The 21,827-nt window shown below is 40.0% G+C and overlaps 1 protein-coding gene across 6 annotated transcripts in view; it reads left to right on the forward strand.

The window, feature by feature from the left end:
• The window catches only part of VIPAS39 (VPS33B interacting protein, apical-basolateral polarity regulator, spe-39 homolog), a 29,812-nt gene that overhangs the window by 5,075 nt on the left and 2,910 nt on the right, over positions 1-21,827 (forward strand). For 4 of the 6 annotated variants that reach the window (XM_037503778.2, XM_037503775.2, XM_037503774.2 and 1 more), the window contains exons 3-19: positions 754-856; positions 2,617-2,760; positions 6,864-6,902; positions 7,237-7,301; positions 8,009-8,065; positions 11,007-11,099; positions 11,527-11,560; positions 11,987-12,089; positions 13,581-13,608; positions 15,845-15,918; positions 17,471-17,546; positions 18,218-18,352; positions 18,939-18,980; positions 19,294-19,383; positions 20,414-20,500; positions 21,070-21,159; positions 21,625-21,729. In XM_037503778.2, the coding sequence (XP_037359675.1) occupies positions 754-856; positions 2,617-2,760; positions 6,864-6,902; positions 7,237-7,301; positions 8,009-8,065; positions 11,007-11,099; positions 11,527-11,560; positions 11,987-12,089; positions 13,581-13,608; positions 15,845-15,918; positions 17,471-17,546; positions 18,218-18,352; positions 18,939-18,980; positions 19,294-19,383; positions 20,414-20,500; positions 21,070-21,159; positions 21,625-21,729 (1,365 nt within the window). The remainder of the gene's footprint in view (positions 1-753; positions 857-2,616; positions 2,761-6,863; positions 6,903-7,236; positions 7,302-8,008; positions 8,066-11,006; positions 11,100-11,526; positions 11,561-11,986; positions 12,090-13,580; positions 13,609-15,844; positions 15,919-17,470; positions 17,547-18,217; positions 18,353-18,938; positions 18,981-19,293; positions 19,384-20,413; positions 20,501-21,069; positions 21,160-21,624; positions 21,730-21,827) is intronic. The other 2 variants (XM_037503776.2, XM_037503777.2) reach the window with 1 other exon arrangement.

A 21,827-nucleotide genomic window follows, 5' to 3' on the forward strand; every position in this document is an offset into this window, starting at 1 on the left:
ATGCATAGGGTTTGTAAAAACCAACCCTCTGCCTTTCTTACTGTACATTATTAAGATGATCCTTTCAATTTTTTTTTCCCAAGAATCCCAAGGCTTTTATAACATAATTTTTTTTTTTAAGATTTATTTATTTATGCATACAAGAGCTGGGATACAGGCCAGAGATGTGTGTGTGTGGGGCGGGGTGGGGGCAGGTGACAGGATTCACCAGAGACAGTGGGGAACAGAACAGGCAGAATGACTGAAATACACTGCCGAGGGGAGCAGCGGGTGAAACAGGAAAGGTCTGCTGCACCATGTGGATTGCTCCCTGGCAGGCCGGGAATCGAACTCGTGCTGAAGAGGCTGCGGATTGCTTCATAGTGCAGTGCTTAACCCCTTGCGCCACCAGGGAGGCTCATAATCTATTATTTTTGAAAGACTGAATTGGGAGTTTTGTATCTGTTTTACAAATGGGAAAATACTCATTTTTGAGGAAGAAGATAAGCTCACTTAGATTTATACAAGTCAGTGTTAGGAATGTGATTAGAACACAGAGTTGACTAATTCCTCCTAACTCTTTTACCACTGGCCTGTAGTGTTCCCTAAAAACAATTTGTGCTCTTGGCAGATATCCAGCAGACTAGGCTTTTAATTGCAGAGGGTAAAATTGATAGCCATCTTCAAATCCCAACTCCTCAGCTTTTGTAGTTATCAAAGAGAGAGGTGGGAAGTGATGATGTTTTGAGTGTCCTGTGTTACGTTCCTCCGCAGTTGAAGGAATCCAAACGGGCAGTGAATAGTCTTCGAGACTTCGTGGATGATGATGATGACGATGACCTGGAGAGAGTCAGCTGGAGTGGGGAACCTGTGGGAAGTAAGTAGAAGAGGCCCTAGCTGAGGATTGATAGCCAGGGTTTTTGTTACTAATGAAGGCTCCACTTATTTGTCTTCTCAGTGTCAGCGAAGGGAATGAGGTTAGACTATTTGCAGATGAGCATACACCTGGAAATTTAACCCCCAGAGAAGATACTTGGGAAAATACAGCAGTAGTTCCCATATGGCCGTGGAGATCTGCTGTCCTAGCAATAATGTTTGACTGTCTATTTCAGACTCCCTTGGGGTGCTTGCTAAAATTAGATTCCTAGGCTTCACTCTAGAGAGTGACTCTCAGTTGGGGTGGGGGATCTCAGTTTGTAATAAATACTGCAAGTGTTTTTAGCATGCAGACATACTGAGGAACTACTGACTTAATTGCTCATAATAGGTTGGCAGAGCTGCCTTTCCTAACCACCAAGTTTCACTGTTTAACTCTTACATCATACCACCTAACAACTTTGCACAATCCATCTGATTTTTAAAAATAGTTTCTAAGATTTTTTTTTTTTAAATTGGAGATACCATCATGTGATTTATTTATTTTTTTATTTTCTTTAAGATTTATTTTTATTTATTTATACAAACACTGGGTACAGTCAGAAGCGCGGGAGGGTAAGAGAATTCACCAGAGCCAGAGCGGGGAGCAGAGCAGGCAGAAGGACCGAAGTGCACTGCTGAGGGGAGCAGCGGGCAGCAGGAGAGGTCTGCGTGCCATATGGGACCCTCCTCTGGTGGCCGGGGAGCAGCCGGGGATCGAACCGGTGCTGCAGAGGCCGCAGGCAGCATCGCAACCCAGCGCTCAACCGCTGTGCCACCGGGGAGGCCCACCATCATGTGATTTAAAAGTCAAAAAGTACTTAAGGCATACAGTGAAAGGTTTCATTCCCGCATTGCCAGAGTTACAGTCTCTGCTCTTGCCCTCCCTCTTCCAATAACCACTCTTGCATTCTTCCTTTGTATTCATTGAAAATTCTTTTTGCATACAAAAATACATATAGGAATATATATCCTTGCCCTTTCTTTGCATCTGTGATAGCATATTTTATACCCTTCTGTTTTCATTTGACAGTACAACGGAGATCTTTCCAAATCACAAAAGTTTTCTCGTTCTCTCTCTTTTTAAAACAGCAATATAGTATTACATTGTATAGGTTTACCATAATTCTTTTAACCAGTCCACTCCTGATGAACTTTAGATTGTTTCCAATCTTTGGTTGAGTGCATTGTTATCAATAACCTTGTATTCTGCCCACATACGCCACAGACGAGTTTATGAAAGGTCAGTTTCGAGGGTGGAATTACTGGCAGAGAATATTTGCATCTGTATTGATATTACCAAATTGCCCTCCACAAGGGCTGAACTAATTTGTACTCCCACCAGCAACATTAGAGGGTTCCTGTTTCCTGGTAGTCTTGACAAAACAGGATATTATTAAACTTTTGGATCTTTGGCAATCTTACAGAGGACCAATAATAGTGTGGTGTACCTTTATTTGTGGTTGTAAGAGTGAGCATGAGTATCTCTTCATGTGTTTAATAGTCACTTGAATTTCCTTTTCTGTGATCCCTTCATTTCATTTGCCCTCTTTTCTGTGAATTAGTCTGTTTGATTGTATCCTTTTTCCTCTGCCTCAATTTTTGGAGTCTATATTGGACAAAGGCCCAGGGCCTCTGGTGAAAAGCTTTTAGAGTTGGTTGGAATGTTATCAGGATTTACTTTGGATGAGAATAATTAACTTAGTTCTTACTATCCCATAGGTATCTCATGGTCTATCAAAGAGACTGCTAGTAATAGTGTGTCAAACCATGAGGGACGTGAACAACTAAAGAGCCGAAACAGCTTCTCCTATGCACAGCTACCCAAACCTCCTTCTACTTATTCCCTGAGCAGCTTTTTTAAAGGTAAAGCATTATAATTAAAGGGACAGGGAGTCCTCCTTTATTCAGAATAAGGCCTAAGTTATAATTTTCATTTACTCTGCTCTGGAAGAAAAAGAATGTCTTTGGACTTGGCAGTTTGGGATTAGGAGTGGGAGAAATGAGAGAAATTCAGATAGATTAGAACAGGTTTCTAGAACATGATGAACAAAATTAACCCTGTGACAAGTACTGTAGAAATTTGCATAGGTCATAATTTCACCCTACCCCTGTACACTGTTGTTGGGAACCTTTATGCACTACTGGTGGGAATGCAAAATGATACAGCTGCTATGGAAGGCAGTTAATTAAATGTACAATTATCATATATGATCCAGTAGTCTACTTTTGGGTATCTACCAAAAAGAACCACAAGCAGAGACTTGAATAGCTGTTGTTATATACCAGTGTTTGTAGCAGCACTTATTCATAATAATCAAAAGGTAGAAATAACCCAAACATCTATTGACTGATAAGTGGACAAGTAATATGTACATGTAGTGGAATTATTATTCATCCAAAAATGAATTAAATTCTTATACATGCCACAGTATGCATGAACCTTGAGTGCTTTATGATCATTGAAATAAGACACAACAGGAGTGTACAATGGAGAGAGGGAAGGTCTCTTCAGCAAGTGGTGGTGGGAAAACTGAATAGCCATACCCAGAAAAATGAAGGTAGGCTACTCTAACCCTACACAAAAATTAACTCAAAATGGATTAAGGACTAGGATATAGGATCAAAAACCATAAAATATATAGAACAAAACACAGGCAAAATACTCCACTAACATTGGTCTCAGGGCTGTCATTAGGAACTAGACTCCAATGGCTAGAAAAACAAAAGCAAAAGTAAACAAATGGGTCTACATTAAACTAAAAACCTGCATAGCAGAAGAAAATGCCATGGAAATGAAGAGACATCCTACTGAATGGAAGAAAATATTGCCCATCGACATGGGGCTAATATATCTAAGATCTACAAAGAACTTACACCTCAACATGAAAACAAATAATTCAGTCAAAAAATAGGCAGAAGCGCTAAATAGACAATTCTCCAAAGAAGACATACAGATGACCTACAGGCACATGAAAAAAATGAGGGAAATGCAATCAAAACCAAAGTGAGGTACCATCTCATCCCCATGAGAATGGCACATAGTGAAAAAACCAGAAACAACAAATCTTCCAAGGGTGTGGAGGAAAAAGACCCTTGTACACTGTTGGTGGGAACATAGACTGATTCGGCCCCTCCCTATGGAAAAAATAAGGAATATTCTCAAAATAGATATGATCCAGTGATTCTGTTAGGGGAAAAAGGCTGTCCCAAAGCTAATTCCATACAGGCTTTGTGGACTCCACCCCCACCCCAGTGTTAGGGGGAAAAGGCTGCCCCAAAGCAAATTCCATACAGGCTTTGTGGACTCCACCCCCACCCCAGGCCAAAGCCAAAGACACTGGGAACTCTACATCCCATCACCACCCAAGGGAAGGTGGCTGGGACCTGAGGGTGGGGTTAAGCAGCCAGGTGGATACAAAAGGCAGACATGTGGGCTTTGGGGCTCTCTCCATTTTGGGGCCCTTGGCCAGCTCGCGGCGTCCGTCTAGCTCTGAGAGTGACTTTGGGTTTCCAGGTCGTCGGATCGGGTAGGACGCATTAAAGACTTTATTTCCCTATTTTCTCCCTGAGTTGTACATTTTCCTTATTTCTTTTTCTCTTGTAAATAAACCTTTTATTAACCCTTTTGCGTGTGTCTGTAGTAGAGTATTCATAAGTCCCTTTAAAGCGCGCGGGTGAGGACCCACAGCCAGGAACCCGTTTAATATCAGGGTTGCTCTATAACAATTCCATTCCTTGGCATATATCCAAAGAATGCAGAAACACTAATTTGAAGGAATGTATGCACTCCTATGTTCATTTTTTTTAAAGATTTATTTATTTATTTATGCATACAAGAACTGGGATACAGGCCAGAAGTGTCGGGGGATGAGAGAATATACCAGAAACAGTGGGGAGCAGAACAGGCAGATCTACTGAAATACACCTCTGAGGGGAGCAGTGGGTGAGTCAGGAGAGGTCTTTTGTGCCATGTGGGTAGCTCCCTGGCCGGGGATCAAGCTCATGCTGCAGTGGCTGCGGATACCTTCATAGGTTGTGTCTTAACCCCTTGTGCCTCCAGGGAGGTCGTGCACTCCTATGTTCATTGCAGCACTGTTTACAAAGGTCAAGTTATGGAAACAACCTAAGTGTCCCAAAACAGATTAGTGGATGCCTTTGGCAACACTTAGAAAAGGATGTATTTGTACACAATGGGATACTATTCAGCTATCAAAAGAGATAAAATCTTTTTTATTTATTTATTTAAATTTTATTTTTATATCCCCCATACAATTACAACCCCCTTAGTTTGACCCCAAGCTCTCCTTTCCCAGCCCCCCACCCCCCGTAGAGTGTCTCTGGTTCATAGTTGTTTGTTGATTTTGATATTTTCTTTCTTACAGCTATTCTTTTTCCTGGTCCCTTATTTAAGTTTTCTAGATTCCTGCTATGAGTGAGACCATCCGGTATTTTTCTTTTTCTTTCTGGCTTATTTCGCTGAGCGTGATCCCTTCCAGATCCATACATATTGCTGCAAATTGCATGTGTTTATCTTTTTTGAATGCTGAGTAATATTCCATGGTGTATATGTACCACATCTTCTTGATCCAGTCATCTATTTTTGGGCATTTGGGTTGTTTCCAAAGCTTAGCTATTGTAAATAGTGCTGCTATAAACATAGGGGTGCAGGTGCTCTATTGGAATTGATGTTTCTGTGTCCTTTGGGTAAATACCTAGGAGAGGAATTGCTGGATCCTATGGAAGCTCTATGTTTAGTAGGTCAAGAAATCTCCACACAGCTCTCCATAGTGGTTGGGCCAGTTTGCACTCCCACCAACAGTGCAGGAGAGTTCCTTTTTCTCCACAACCTCGCCAACATTTGTTGTAGCTAGTTTTTTTAATATGTGCCATTCTCACTGGTGTCAGATGGTATCTCATGGTAGTTTTGATTTGCATTTCCCTGATTACAAGTGATTTTGAACATTTTTTCATATGCCTGTTGGCCATTTGCATTTCCTCTTCAGAGAAGTTTCTTTTTAGCTCTTCTGCCCATTTTTTGACTGGATTATTTTAACGGAGATAAAATCTTAACCATTTGTGACAACGTGGATGGAACAGGAAGGAAAGGAACTGCTTAATGAAATAAGTCAGAAGAATACAGAGAAATATGGGGTGACTTTACTCACGGACTAGAGAGAAACAAAACAAAGGAACAGATGAAACTAAATCTAAACAATCCCTAGAAATATGATTGCAGAATTGAGCTTACTGGAGGGGGTAAGCAACAAAGGGGAGAGGTGCCCCAGTGGTCTGTGGTGAAAGATTATGTTTTTTTCAGTGGTGGGTGTGGTTTGGTAACATATCTGAGGTGGTATAAACCTATTTCCCTATATCACATGCAGTATTGTTAAACCAGCGTTACCTCTTAAAAAAAAAAAAAAAAGACATAAAACAGACACATAACTGTGGGGAGTAATAGAAAATAGGTGGTAGAAATAGTAATAGAAAATAGGTGGTAATTAGATGACTTGATAAAATTTCTTTTGAATCTACCATCACTGTATGATTCTACTTTTACATGCTACCTAAAATAATCAGATTCGTAGAAACAGAAAGTAGAATAGAGGTTACCAGGGCCTGGGGGTAATGGAGAATGGGGAGTTATTGTTTAATGGGTGCAGGATCTCCATTTGAGATGAAGAAAAAGTTCTGGAGTTAGATAATGGTGATGATTATACAATGTGCATGTACTCGGTGGCACTGAACAGTTGAAAATAGTAAGTTTTTTGTTATGTATATTTTACCACAATTTAAAAAAATTTTCCTTTTTTTTGATGACACCTCAAATTTCTGAAATTGACAAAAGCTTTTTTAAGCATATGTTCCCACATTGTATTAAAAAGGTTCTGTAACTGCATTCTTAACCAAGTGTGAATGGCTCTGACTTGAACTTTTAACCTCTTCTCTCCTGTGCTCTTTACCTTTAGGGAGAACTAGACCTGGAAGTTTCCAGTCTCTTTCTGATGGTAGGTATTGATCTTCTCTTGATTTCTATAATAGATATTACTGATCTCGGGTACAGTGTGGGGAGTTATGAAGACAGATGGTAATTAGATGATTAGATGAATAGATGAAATTTCTTCTGAATCTATCATCATTGTTAGACACATTTTCTGATCTTGTGTAAGGAAGTAGAAATCATTCTGGCTATAAGGGAAGGGATGCCTTCTTTGAGGAGGAACTGAAATCTACATAAAGGTACCGTGGGAGTTTGCAAGACAAATTTAAGAAGGAAGCAATAGAGGAAAAGAATGACAAAAAGCTGATGTCATTCTGAACTAGCTGCCTGTTCTTTTTCAGCTCTGTCAGACACACCTTCCAAAAGCTATGCTCCCGAGCTGGGTCGACCCAAGGGAGAATATAGGGTGAGTTTACATCGTACACTGGTGTGACACTTTAAAGTGCTTTGGCACACATTGTCTTACTGGATCTTCCCAACTTTTTGAGCAGGTACAAAATAATACCCCCTTTTATAGGTACAAATACTCAATTTCTAAACATTTGGAATTGCTATGGTTCTCACAGCTAGTAAATGGTAGAACTTGCACTCAAAAATTTCTGTTTTCGAATTCAGTCCTACCACACTTTCCTTATCTATTATGCTGCCTCTTGAAGTCTGCACTCCAAAACTTTTGATCATTACTGTTGTCTAGAAATTTGATGGGGCTTACCCCCCAAAAAAAATTGCTTCATAAGGAAGAAATTTTATAAGTTCCAGTAAAGGAGCAGGTTTCCCTCTTTCATTCATTTGGCAGAGTTATTAATAAGAGTTCCCAAATGTGACCATTTGCCTCTAGGGGTTGAAGTCCTGAACCTGTAGCCCTAGATAGGGTTGCTGGTTTTGTCAGTTGATTCATTCCTCTTAGATCCATCTCCTGCCTATATTGTCCCTGTTCTTTCTTTTTTCAAAATTCAGAACGAGACTATCTCCATTCTTCATTTTCTCCCCACACATTCCCTCCCACAAAGTATTTCTCTTTTAGGGACTGAGACTATGAGTTTGAGGTGAGGAACTGGCACACTGATAATTCTGACCCCTTAACCTAGAATTCATGTATTGTTAATATTCCAGGATTACAGTAATGACTGGAGCCCCAGTGACACAGTGCGACGCCTCCGGAAAGGCAAGGTAAGGTCATTGGTGAGAAAATTCTTGTGGGATTTATTATTTTAAGTTGGCTAGCTTTATACCTCGGGAGGATTTATTGATTATTCAGTTCTGTTTGGTAAATGAAGTGGCTTTCAGGAGAGATAAATTCACGAAGCTGGAAAATCAGCTGCAAAATTTTTGATTCTCCAATGTTTTGATTAAGTAGTGGGAAAAGAATGTTAGATGAGAGGGAAAAGTACAGTTAATGTGAATGATCTTGTATGGTTAGATCTGTGATCTATCATAAGTCAACATTGATATATGGGTGTGAGGTCAGGATTGAGATTGATTTTTTTTTTCCATATAGTTCCCTATTTGTTTCAGCACTATTTGTAAAAAAAAAACAAAGTCTATGACTCATTGATTTGTCTATTCTTTTTTTTTTTTAAGATTTATTTTTTTATACAAGAGCTGGGGCACAGGCTAGAGGCGTGGGAGGGTGAGAGGATTCACCAGAAACAGAGCAGGGAGCAGAACAGGCAGATGACCGAAATACACTGCTGAGGGGAGCAGCGGGCGTGACAGGACAGGCCTGCCATGTCATGTGGGAATCTTCTTGGCCACCAGGAATTGAACCTGCACTGCAGAGGCTGCGGGCAGCTTCACAGCGCTGCGTTTAACCTGCTGCACCACTGGGGAGGCCCTGATTTGTCTATTTTTTGTCATTATCAGAACCTTGATTATTGTAGCTTTGTAGTGAATCTTAAATATAAGATTAAGTAATATAAATCCTTCTAATTGTTCTTCTTTTCCAAAATTGTTCTGGCTGTTCTAGAGTCTTTGTAATTCCATATAAATTTTGATATTTTGATATCAGTTTGTTAATGTCTACAAAAGAGCTGCTGGAATTTTGATTGGGATTGTATTTAATCTTTTGGGAAAAATTGACATCATAATTAATGTAAATGCTAAAACTACAAAATTTCTAGAAGAAAATATAGGTGAAAATCTTCGCGATCTTGAGTTAGGCAAAGATTTATTATGTAGAACACACAAAAAAAAACCCCACAAAAAAAGCAGAAAAGTTGATAAAATGCATTTAGTCAAAATTCAAAACTTTTGTTCTTTGAAAGCACCATTAAAACATAAAAAGATCACATAGCTGGAAGAAAATACTTGCAAAATACATACAGAGGATTTTTGTTCAGAATATATTTATAATGAATAATCTTCAGTAGTAAGAAGATAAACAATAATAAAAAGTGGCCCAAGATGTGACCAATTATATCACAGGAAAGATACATGAATGACTAGTAAGGACTTGAAAAGATGATCAACATTGTTATCATCAAGAAAAGGTGAATTAACCAGGGGCCGGGAATCACTGGCAGGCCTCCCGGCCCTCCCGGGGCCCCTCCCCGCCGTGTGCCTGGTAGACTCATTGGAAGGCTGAGGAAGCCACTGAGGGCTCCAGGACTCCTCCTTTGCCCATCTGCTCGGGCCATAGAGAACCTGCACTGGCCCATCCTGCCTCTACATCGCCCCACTTTACAAATGAGCAAACTGAGGCACAAATCTGGTTAGTAACTCTCCCCACAGCTAGTAACTAGAACTGGGATATGTACCTAGCAATCTAGGAATCCACACTTTAAATCACAATTCTCTGCTGCTTGTATAATAATAAAGAAAATAGGAATGAAAAAAAAAAAAAAGAAAAAAGAAAGAAAAAAAAAATAAAAGGTGAATTAAAACTGGGAGATACCACTCTGTCTATATATAGCTGCTAGCTAAATTTAAAGTGCTGATCATAAATAAGCATTTGGAAGATGTAGAGAAACGGGAATTCTTGAACATTATGCAGGAAGTATAAAATGGTAAAACTACTTTGGAAAGTAGTCTGGCATTTCTTACGGACAGTTGATTTCATTCCCAGACATTTACAGTCCAAGAGAAACGAAAACATCTGTCCAAAGACTTGTACACAAATGTTCTTTCATAGCAGCTTTATTCATAGTAGCCCCAAAGTGAGAACACCCAAATATCTCTCAGCAGATAATTAGATAAATTGTAGTATGTGCGTTTTAACAGGAAACTACTTACCAGTAAATCACCACAGCACATGAATCTCAGAAACATGATACTGAGTGAAAAGCCGGATAGAAAAGAATACATATTGTATGGTTCTATTTTGCTGAAATTCTAGAAAAAGGCAAAATTTTAGAAACTGAAAACAGATGGGTAGTTGCCAGGTGCTGGCCATGGGAGGAACATACTGACATCAAAGTGGACAAGCAGGCCTCCCCAGTGGTGCAGTGGGTTGAGCGCAGCGCTGTGAAGCTGTCCACAGCCTCTGCAGTGCTGGTTTGATTCCTGGCCAGCCAGGGAGATACCCACAGGGTGCGGCAGACCTCTCTTGTCTTGCCCACTGCTCCCCTCAGCAGTGTATTTTAGTCAGTCTGCCTGTTCTCGTTCCTGCTTTGTCTCTGGTGAATCCTCTCACCCTCTCGTGCCTCTGGCCCGTACCCCAGTTCTTGTATAAATAAATAAATCTTAAAAAAAAAAAAGGCATTCCGTCCATTTTTTTTTTTTAAAGTGGACAAGCAAACTTCTTGGATTATGCCCATGTTCTCTATCTTGATAATGGAAGTAGGTACATGGAACTATCTACTTGTCAAAACTCGCTGAATTGTACACTTAAATAGGTAGATTTACTTGTAAATTATACCTCATTAAAAAAAAAAGAGTAAGTGATTTCTTTACCCACTCACTTTGTGGCAAGCCTTCTTCAGTGCATTAGCATTCTTCTAAGGCATAAGGTTGAACCTACTGTCTCAGAGTGCTAGAGATCATACTACAGAGACGGGGAGGCAGTCCTTGGGAAATTTCCTTTAATTCGTGCACATTCTTTTGTACCTACTGATGAAGGAATATAGGAAACAGTCTCCTTCCTTGTACACTTATTCTATTCTTATTCTGCCAGATCTGTTCACTGGAAAGATTCCGCTCCTTACAGGACAAACTACAGCTTCTAGAAGAAGCAGTAAGCATGCATGATGGAAACGTCATTACTGCAGTGAGTTGTGGGTTTTAATTGTTATTTCATCACTTTCTGAATATTCAGTCAGAATAGACTTCAACATTTTAGTTCAAAGGTCAAGTGAAGGTCCTGGATTTGCTCTTGTGGTGTGGGATTCTCATAATACGTGCTCTGAGGCTCAGCTGGGAGGACGTGCAGTAGATTGGCCACTCCGTGTTCTGAAAAAGAGCTGTCTCTTGCAAAAGGAGATGCTCTCACTATTGTGAGCATGGGCACATGGACTCCCAAGATATAGCTCGGCTCCTGATGTCTGTTCCCTAGTTTTCCATCACATACAGAAATCTGTGAGCCTGCAAAGTCCTAATGAATTGCTGAGAATTCCTGGGCATTAGGTGCTCAGGGTAGGACTTTGTCTTTGAAAGACCGTACAGGGCAATTCATTCATTGTTTTCTTTTCCTCTAGGTTCTCATCTTCCTGAAGAGAACGCTGAGCAAAGGTGAGCATGATTTGAGGGAAATCTTCAGTCAGCAAGATCTCCGCTACATTTGAAGGGAGAATGGCATTGTGGCCTTGCTACCAGATTTCACCAGCATCAAGTATGCTTTAGAGACAGTAGGGGTAGCCTGAGTCTTTATTTACGGTACAGAAGCATAGCCGCATTGGTTTGAGGAAGTCAGAGTCGATGCTCAGTGCCTGCTATTTGTATTGGTGGGAACTGAAAGCTGACTCAGTGAGTCAGAGTTGCAGTGGACCATGGAGTGTTTTGATAACAGATTGGACCACAGGAATGAGTACCATAAAAAACATTCCTAACTTCTCATTAATTTTGAGGAGATAATATTTGGGGTGTGTGAGTAGGGAGATCAGTTTCACACTTGAGTTATAGGCTTAATCTTTCCCTGCCTAACTTCCTGCCTGCCAGAGATCCTCTTCCGGGAGCTGGAGGTGCGACAGGTTGCCTTGAGACATCTCATTCACTTCCTTAAGGAAATAGGGGATCAAAAGTTGCTTTTGGACCTCTTCAGGTAAGAACTGATCATCTGTCTGTAAAGTTTATTAAGTATTTTGTTCAAAGCACTCCAAGGGGTACAGAGAAAGAGAAGACATTGGGTGTTTTGTTTTCCTGGAAATTCTTCTTGCACAAGGATAAAATGTAGTTGGTTAATAATAATACCCCACAGCCTGTGAAAAGATGACAATATAGCAGGGGGCTCTGAAATCAAGCACATCTGAGTTGAATAGTGGCTCTCCATCAGTGACTTCAAACAAGTTACCCAACTTCTTCAAGCCTCAGTTATCACACCTGTAAAGTGGAATGATCACACCTACTCCACAGGGTCATTATGAAGGTTAAAAGACTTAGTATGTGTAAAGCACTTAGCATCATGCTTAATCTTACAGGAGACCCAAAATAAAGGTAGCTTTTATTACTTGGTCCTCAGTGATGCTACTGGAAAGTACTGTGGAGGAACAAAAAAAGTAAATACAGTTTTCAATCAGAATCCCCAAGGAAAGCTTCGTAGAGGCAGTTAGGAATTAAGGTGGGTCTATGAGACTGGGTAGGATTCTGATAGGTGGAGAGGCAAGAGGTGGGCAAATTTGCTGGGGCTCTTTGAGGGGAGATGTCCTCTGTCATATTTTCCTTCCCGATCTCATTCTAGTCATTCCCACCCTTAGATTAAAGTGTGTGTATATAACATCTTTTCTTTCCTGTCAGGGAAGGGGTTGGGACCTCTGTTCAGGCTGACATGTGGCCCTTGGTTTTTCCAGTTACCCAGTGACTCCAGCACAGTAAGGAGCTGCCCCAAAAACTAAAGTGGGGAAAGCGGATCACCTGTGCAGGTCCCCCTTACAGATGGCTAGCCAGGAGTTTACAGAAGGCATGTTTATCAAGAAAGGCTGTTTCCTCCCTCCCTTTTACCCTTTTTCCCTTCCACCACGCACCTACCCTCCCTTATCCCCATGTGACTTGGTTAAGCATCACCTCTACACCAAAGCAGGGGTATTTATTATAGCGGTCCAATCAGAGTAAGAAGAAATCAGAATATAAAAATCCTTGTGCTACAGGGCCTTCCTCCCTGTTAGGAGATACAGCACACACTGTACTGAAAACAATATAGAGAATATTGAAATCTGTTTCCAAGATTATATTGACAGAAGTGCTTTAATCCTTCAAAAAATAAACCCATGATATTACCGTGGGCTAAGGTTTTGTGGAAGCTCTGAGACTCTCTATCAGGCCTGTTAACATTTCAAAGTTACTAGTGACCTGTAATGCCTTCTTGTCTTGACCTTGCTTTTTGCTCAGCTAGAAAGATCAGAGAAACAATGATATCTGATCCACTGTGTGTTTTCAAGGGGTTGCTGGTGGTAGAGAGTTGAAGAGGGGCTTATCTTGTGCATGGACAGAAATGAGTTTGAATTGTGTTTCTCCTAGAGCAGTCATCCTGTTTTGTGAGGTTATACTGCCACACATAAATAGATAAAAATGCTCTGCTCCCTCTGCTTTTTCCCAGGTTCCTAGATAGAACAGAAGAGCTTGCGGTAAGTGTGGCCTTTGTTTCAGTTGGGGAACTATTTTACAGAAATCTAAGTCAAATCCAATCTCTGAGATCCCTTTCCTTCCCTTTATTATATTCAGAAAAGGGGGGCATCTGGGAAGCCTGAAAATATAATACAAATGATGTCCTGTTTTCTTTCTTTCTATAGCTTTCTTGGTTGGGTTTATGAATAAATACCTTTTGAATAAATTGTTTGGAAACTGGCCTGATCTAGTTATAATTTGTGTTTTAACTTCTGGCTCTTATACAACCCTAGTTTGTAAGAGTTTTTTGGATTTGGGCTCCCAATACTAAAGACAATGTTGAAAGCTAAGAGGGATAACAAACCCAATATAGGTCAAGCAGCAAGGTAGGTGAAGCTGGTGGCGCAGCCAGTGTGTGTTTTGACTGAGCACTCAGTGATATAGTGCAAAAGGTATTTTAGGCAGATTTTTACCTTTATAGAAAGAACTCCAGGGGAATACAAGAATATATCTGAAATTTTACCAAAAGTTCAATAGTTGTATAAAAAAATTCAGTAATGCATTTTTCAAAGCTTGACAATATAGGCAGAGGTCAGACTTTCTCAGTGCCCTCAGTGGCGGACTGGTTTTGTTAATGACTATACTGCACATTTGTGATAATATGGATACTCACAATCAACTGGCACAGTTCATAATATTGTTAAGCTTATTTGCATAGCAGAATGTAATTCAGGAGAAGGTTTTTCAGTAACACTTTATATAAAAGGAAGTTGTACTTAATATTTAAGGCATGGGGAAATCTCAAAAACCCTTTCTCTTAAAGAAAAAGAAAAATACCGGATGGTCTCATGGCTCGGCAGACCCCTTCTGTCTCACCTGCTGCTCCCTTTAGCAGTGTGTTTCAGTAAATCTGCCTGTTCTGCTCCTCACTCTTTGGTGAATTCTCTCACCCTGTGCACTTCTTGCCTACACCCCAGTTCTTCTACAAACTACTTAAAATAAAAATAAAATAAAGCTTAATATTCATCATACTTATTTTGTTTAGATTGGTTTTTGTTTAGATGGTTTATCATGCAAGCTGTTGTATATAAATTTGGAGTTTTCCTGCCTTGTAAACTTTGGTAGTGGCAAAGATGATAGTCTAGTTTCTCTAGCCTAGTCTTAGTTTATCCTTATAGAATATGAAATTTTCCCAAGTAGAACTTTTTCCTAAAAGACTTAGGCCAAAATGAAATTGAATAATAAAAAATTGACTATAACTTTCTTTAAGGTTGCTTTCTTTAATATTAAGAAATGATTATGTACCAAATGCTTGATGCCAAATATATTATAAAGATTACATTATAACATGATGTAGTCTTTGCTATTCTATTTTATATTATTTACATTTTATATGCATCTGCCAGTTCATTCTTTTAATATTGATATTAACTGTTAACCTGTTTATTTTTCAGTTTTTGAAGTTTTTAATAGTATATAAAATTGCAGTTTTCACAGTCATCATAATTATTGATCTACTGTTACATCATATTTATGTTACCTCATATTTAACCCTTGTAATAGAAAATATTTATATTTCAGTTAGTTTTTTATAATTTCCAAATAGAAAACACATAGGTAAATTTTCTTTGAATTACATGTAGAACTTATAGTGCTTGAGTATGAATATTTAGCTGTCAATTGTGAATCAGCATGTCGATGCTGATTTGCATGTTCATGCTACTGTTGATCATATACAAGGTCAAGGATTTAAAAAATTACATTAGTAGGCATTTAGCTCTTAAGCTTTTCAAGCACTAGGACTGAAGCAAAAACTGGTTTTGCTTTAATACTGAGACTAAAGCCAAATTTCAGAGTAATGGTAGGTGTTCTACCTGCTTAGTGCTTCAGTATGGGTCAGCACTATCCAATATAACTTCTACAGTGATAGAAATATCCTATAATTGTGCTGTTTGATATGGTAGTCATTAGTCACATGGTGTTACTGAGCACTTAAAATATGACTAGTGCCATAAAATACCTGAATTTTCAGTCTAAACAGCCATTTGGGTAGTGGCTACTGTATTGAATATTGTAGTTACAGTTAGACTAAAGAGTGATTTTGATTTTAGCCCTTGCCCCCATTCATACCCAGAAGAAATCTCTGATAATTAAAAATTTCCTTTTTGAGCATGGAAGGTCTACTTATGGGGCTGCCCACCCTTCGAAAGAGATAAAATAGCTCAATGCCTTTCTCTCTCTTTTTTTTTTTGGTAGCTATCCCATTATCGAGAGCACTTGAACATTCAGGACCCTGAGAAACGGAAAGAATTTCTTAAGACCTGCGTTGGGTAAGAGTGGACGAGCAGTGGTTTTAAGTATAAATACCTTTATACAGAAGGAATGAAGAGAATAAAAGAGGCTGGAATGGATAGATAGTTGAAAGGTTAACAGTAGATCATAGGGGCATCTCTTATTTAGTAGTTCCCAAACTCTAGACCTCAGTAGTTTTCACAAATTGGGGATAAACTGAGAAAAATAAAGATAATGAGAATTTTTCCTGCAACTAAACGTAAAGGATTTCTTTTGCTCCTCTTACTCCCCCTGCCTTTTTGGCAGTAAAATGAGTTGTAATTTTTTTTGTTTTACATTATATATTAAAAAGTGGGCAACACTGTGTGTATGCATATATGTGTATATATGTATACGTATATATAGATGTATATGTGTGTATGTATATACGTATCTATAAATATATATATATTTCCCCCACAATGTTTCTTGAAATCCCAAAGTTGAACCAGTGATCCAGTGCAAACCTTAATCCAGAATATGAATCCCTGGGGGGAAAAAAATCTCATGTAATATTCTTCCATTTATGGGACTATCACTGCTCTTGGAAGTAACTTATTTTATCTCTGGACAACCTTCTTTATCGCAGTGTGCTTTCCCATACTGAGCTGAAAGCCAGGTTCACTGTTCACAGTGGCTTTAGTCACTCCTCATGTGATGTGATTTCCAGGCTTCACATTTAGAAATTTGTCCATGTCAATGCAATCCTTAATTTTAATGTTGCCACATATCTGAACAGTAAGTTAGAATAATGCAGGAACTAGACCTCTGGCTGCCTCCCTTTATCTTTTCTAAAAATTGGCGTGGCTCACACTTATCTAGGATAGTGTAAGTGAATTTCAGAATTCTGCAGTGCTTGGAGTAGGAGAATAAGGCAGCATTTTCTACAGGATAGATCTATGAACTGGGAGTTAAAAATCTGACTTCACTTCCTGGTTTCACCCATTTATTGATAGATACCCATGACTTTTAGGCAATTCACTGTCCCTCAGCCGCTTCATATGTAAAAATATGATGTGGTGTTGAAGGTGGGATTCTTGACATTTGTGTAGATCTTTGAGGTCTTTACCAATCTACAGATGTACCACTGTGACATGTAGTTTAATACTTTGCAATAAAAAAATGGCTTATAAACGGAAGTGCCCTCTAAGGAGAGTTAAGCATTGAATTGCAGTGGTGTGAACCACTGAGCCTTCCTGGGATGTGCGTGATGGGCAATAGGCTCTGCTTGCTCACTAGTTAATGAGAATCACTCATCAAACGTTCCAATGAGAGAATTCTAAATCATTCCTAAGCCAAATCACTACTGACTATATTTTGTGGCTTTTTGGGATCCCTCTTGTATTGGCAAAACCTTAAATATGAAATCCCAGCTAAAGACACTATTTTCTGCTTTATCTCTCTGCCTTTCAGGGATGCTCTGATGGTACATTGAGATCACATTTGTGAAGCACCATGAGCCTTTTATACTTACAGTGGTGATTTGGTTTAGCTGGGTTTGCTTCTTGTTTGAGTAGAGAAAGAAGTACTAACCTTTTGGCCTTCTACCAGTTTGCCATTTTCAGCAGAAGATTGTGCACACATACAAGACCATTACACGCTCCTGGAACGTCAGATCATTATTGAGGTTAGGCTCCTCATCTCTACATTCTCTGCTGATTGCCAGTCAGCGTCTAGGACACTTCTATGCTCTGCCCATCTATGTCATTTCCTATTATTGTCTCTAAGACCCATTCATTTCCTCTCTGTATGTGGCAGCCCCCTAACCACCATTGTTCTCAGACTTCATTTTTAGTTTAGTGGGTTTTTTTTTTAAGATATTTATTTATGCATACAAGAACTGGGGTGTAGGCCAGACGTGCTGGGGTAGATGGGGTTGGGTGAGAGGATTCACCAGAGACATAGTGGGGAGCAGAACAGGCGGGTTGACTAAAATACACTGCTGAGGGGAGCAGCGGGTGAGACAGGAGAGGTCTGCAGCACCGTGTGGGTAGCTCCCTGGCTGGGATTGAACTCTTGCTGCAGTGACTGCTGATAGCTTCATAGTGCTGAGACTTAACCCCTTGCACCACCAGGGAGGCCCCTGAGTCTTCATTTTCATTCCAGAACTCCCATTTCATCACCACTGCTCTGGCCTTCATCCAGTGTGGATCGTCATCATTTTATGGTTTTTAAACTTCCCTGGGTTATCTCAGTTGATTTCTTTGTCTCTTTTTTGGATTTTTCTTGTGGTAGGAGAAACAACTATAGTATTATGGTTTCTTGCCTTTTTTTTTCTCTTGACTCACTCCACCACAGGCAAATGATCGGCATCTAGAGTCAGCAGGACAGACTGAGATCTTCCGGAAGCACCCCCGTAAAGCTTCCATCCTCAACATGCCACTAGTGACGACGCTTTTCTACTCCTGCTTCTACCACTACACGGAGGCAGAGGTACAGGCAAAATATGAGCGAGACCCCACACACTCTGACTGCACAAGAGGAGCATAGTTCTAATCCAGTAGTTTGATGCACTTTATAAACTGTAGGTAAAGTTAGTTCTCGGAAATGCACTTGGAAGCTTCTCTGGCTTTCAGCATTAGGTGCTAAGAGGGAAAAAAGGTTGTAAGTGTTGACGTGGCTTCCAGTGAGCTGGCATGCAGCATAGCACAACTGTCTCTTTCCACACGTCCATAATTTCAAATGGATTGATGCAGTATAGAGCAGAAGAGCAACAGGGTGCTAGGTAACTATGGGTCCCTCAAAAAATATTTTCGAAGAGGTTTGTATGTAATGATCATAGATGGACATGATCATAGTCATAGGATTAGCATGAAACTGGGAAATACACTCTACTTCTAATCCAGTCCTATAAAGCTAGATTATGGTATTATTTACTTAGAGCTGATGAAGCTCTTAAAATAATTTCCAGGTATAAATGATTTTCAGAGTGAAATATAAGTAGTGGAAAAAAAGCAGGAGATGGGTGATATTCGGGAAAGTCAGTAACGCTAAAATTCCTTCTGTGCTTTCATCCTAGGGGACATTCAGCAGTCCAGTCAACTTGAAGAAAACATTTAAGGTAGATATAAATTGGTCAGTGTTTTGATAAAAGTGCTATCAGAGTGGCTGTTGCTTTCTAACTGCCTAGTCAGGGTTAGCATAGCCCTGATAATCAAGATAAAAGATAGAAAGAAATGCGTTTGTGGCAAGTGAAAGAAGGCTTTAATTGGGGCTTGGGGACTAAGGGATTATTGAAGAACTGAGAGAGTTATGGATTTTAAGGAGCAGAACAAATAGCAGGCAACGTTTTACCTATATTTTCCAGAATTCTGAAGTACTTCCCCTGATACAGTTTTACTTCCTCTTAATTCTCCCTGGTTTCTGCTTTCCAGATCCCAGACAAGCAGTATGTGCTGACAGCGCTGGCTGCACGGGCTAAGCTTCGTGCCTGGCATGATGTTGATGCCCTCTTTACCACAAAGGTGGGTGCCTTGGAACTGTTAGATGCGCTCATGTCTTGGAGAGATCACCTTGTCACCCCATGCCTCATAGGAGTGTTGAGTTCTAGTTATTCATTTACATTTTCCCCTCCAACGTTTTATTTTCCAAAAATTTCAAACCTAAAGAAAAGTTGAAAAAACAGTATAATGAACCCCAATAGTCTTATTCACTAATGCATTAACATTTTGAGAAAGAGAAAGCATATACCATTTTCCTTTTGCTGAGCCATTTGAAAGTAAGTTACAGACATTATGATAATTCTCCCTTAAATACTTAATCATTTTTCTCCTTCACAACCACAATATTGTTATCACTCTCAAGAAACCTAAGATAAATATAGTATTATCATAGATAGTTTGTATTTAAATTAACTCTTTAGAACTGGCTGTCGTTTTTTGTTTTTGTGTTTGTGTCAGGATCCTGTCACGGATTTTGCATAGTATTTTATTGTCACGTGTCTACTGGTTTGCATTTTAAATACTCATTTTTTTCCATCATTGGTTTGAAAATTCTGTTTTTCCTCTTTGTAGGTTCCTCTGTCATTGTCCACCTGTTCCTACCTCATTCCATTCCTCAAGGGACACTGTTAAGCTCTGTTAAAAGTTTGATGGCTGGCTTTCCAGACCCTTCCTCATGTATTTACAAATACACATCATTATATACATATAAATGATGTAGAGGATAAGATTTTTCTACCCAGATAAGTTCAAACTATAGATATTACAAATATTACTTCGTTTCATGGCTTTTTTTCTGCACTTGAAATTACTTCATGCCTCTGACTCCTTTGCACCCTGAGAATTTCCTTGAGTCTTCGCTCTTTTCCAAGCACTCAAGTTCCTTGACTGTTCTGAAAAATTCATCTCTCCATTTCCCTATCCCTAAACTCCCACCCCCTCTGTCTACCCTCACTACCACATTATTCTGGTCTGACCATAAAATGTAGGGAAACTAGGTCAGAGCACACTGAGCGTGTGTGGCCTAGCTGCTGCTGCTCCATCTTCTTTTCAGAACTGGCTGGGCTACACTAAGAAGAAAGCACCCATTGGCTTCCATCGAGTTGTGGAAATTTTGCACAAGAATAGTGCCCCTGTTCAGGTAATGGCTCCTGAAGAGAATTGGGTATAGGATCTTCTAGCACATCTATCTTTTTGCCTATTAATAGTCAGAGATTGGAGACCTAACCTCTTCTGGCTAAAAGCAACATAATGGCTTGTTGGGCCTTGAGCTAGAAAAGGCCAGAGAGGGAAGTTCTCCTCTGCCATCTAGAAGTGATCCCAGACTGCCCTCTCTGAGGAGCATCTACTGTGGAGAGTACTGACTTACTGTTCAAATGATGCAAAAGGAGAACACACTGAGAAAGCATGCCAAGGGCAGTGGGCACAGCATTGGATCAGGTCCATCGCAAGCCTGTTGCTGGCATGAGCGTCTAGTGCTCGGATATAGAGAAATGTGTTTTTCTGTTTACTGGGGAGCATAAAGAACTGTGGAGAGTTTACCTCATTTCTCACTGCAGAACTCTTCCTGTGGTTGATGATGGGAGTTATGGATTTCAGATACTATAAACAAACTCTTTTGTTTTCTTCAGGATTTTCTCCCCTACCTTTTAGAGCTCTTTGTTCTATGGGTCTGAGAATCTTTTTGATTAGAAGTACCTCTTCCCATAGGTATTACAGGAATACATCAATCTGGTGGAAGATGTGGACACAAAGCTGAACTTAGCTACCAAGTTCAAGTGCCATGATGTTGTCATTGATGTGAGTCCCTCAAGAATAAGAACTCTGCTTTAGATGACTGTGGAGGGTGGGGGATCACAATACTCTCTGTCCTGTATCCTGAGATACTTCCATCAGTTTTGACTTCGTGGACAAAATGGTCTGGCAAGAGTTAGTCTGAAGACCAGCTCTCTTGTATTATTTCCCAGCCCTCTGGTTTCTCTGTGCTTTCATAAACATGTTGCATTTGAATTCATAGAACTAAGTCAAACCACGTGAACTCTGTGGACTTCTTTCCAACATGAAGTTCTGTTGAACTTGACCCCACTGTCATCCCACTGAAGCCTCCCAGCCCTTCGTTGAACCTTGGCTCAAAATAACAGGGACAGTGTTTCTGTCATGTAGTGGTTATCATGGTCACCTGACAAAATGACAGTGACAGAAAGGAAAAGGTCCTCACAGGGAAAACTCATTAGGGATTTGTATTGTTTTTCTCTTGGTTTGCAGACCTGCCGGGACCTGAAGGATCGTCAGCAGTTGCTGGCCTACAGGAGTAAGGTGGATAAAGGGACCCCAGAGGAGGAAAAGATCGATGCCATTCTCAACAGCTCGGTGAGCAGCTACAGGCTACCCTTCCAACAGCCTTAGAAGACGGATGGTTCACAGAGTCGCAACAAGTGTATTTAGTCTTAAGGCCTGGCCGGACAGCA

This window comes from Talpa occidentalis, unplaced genomic scaffold (assembly GCF_014898055.3).
Source record: "Talpa occidentalis isolate TD23 unplaced genomic scaffold, MPIMG_talOcc4v2.1 talOcc4.11, whole genome shotgun sequence".
NCBI classification, from domain to species: Eukaryota; Metazoa; Chordata; class Mammalia; order Eulipotyphla; family Talpidae; genus Talpa; species Talpa occidentalis.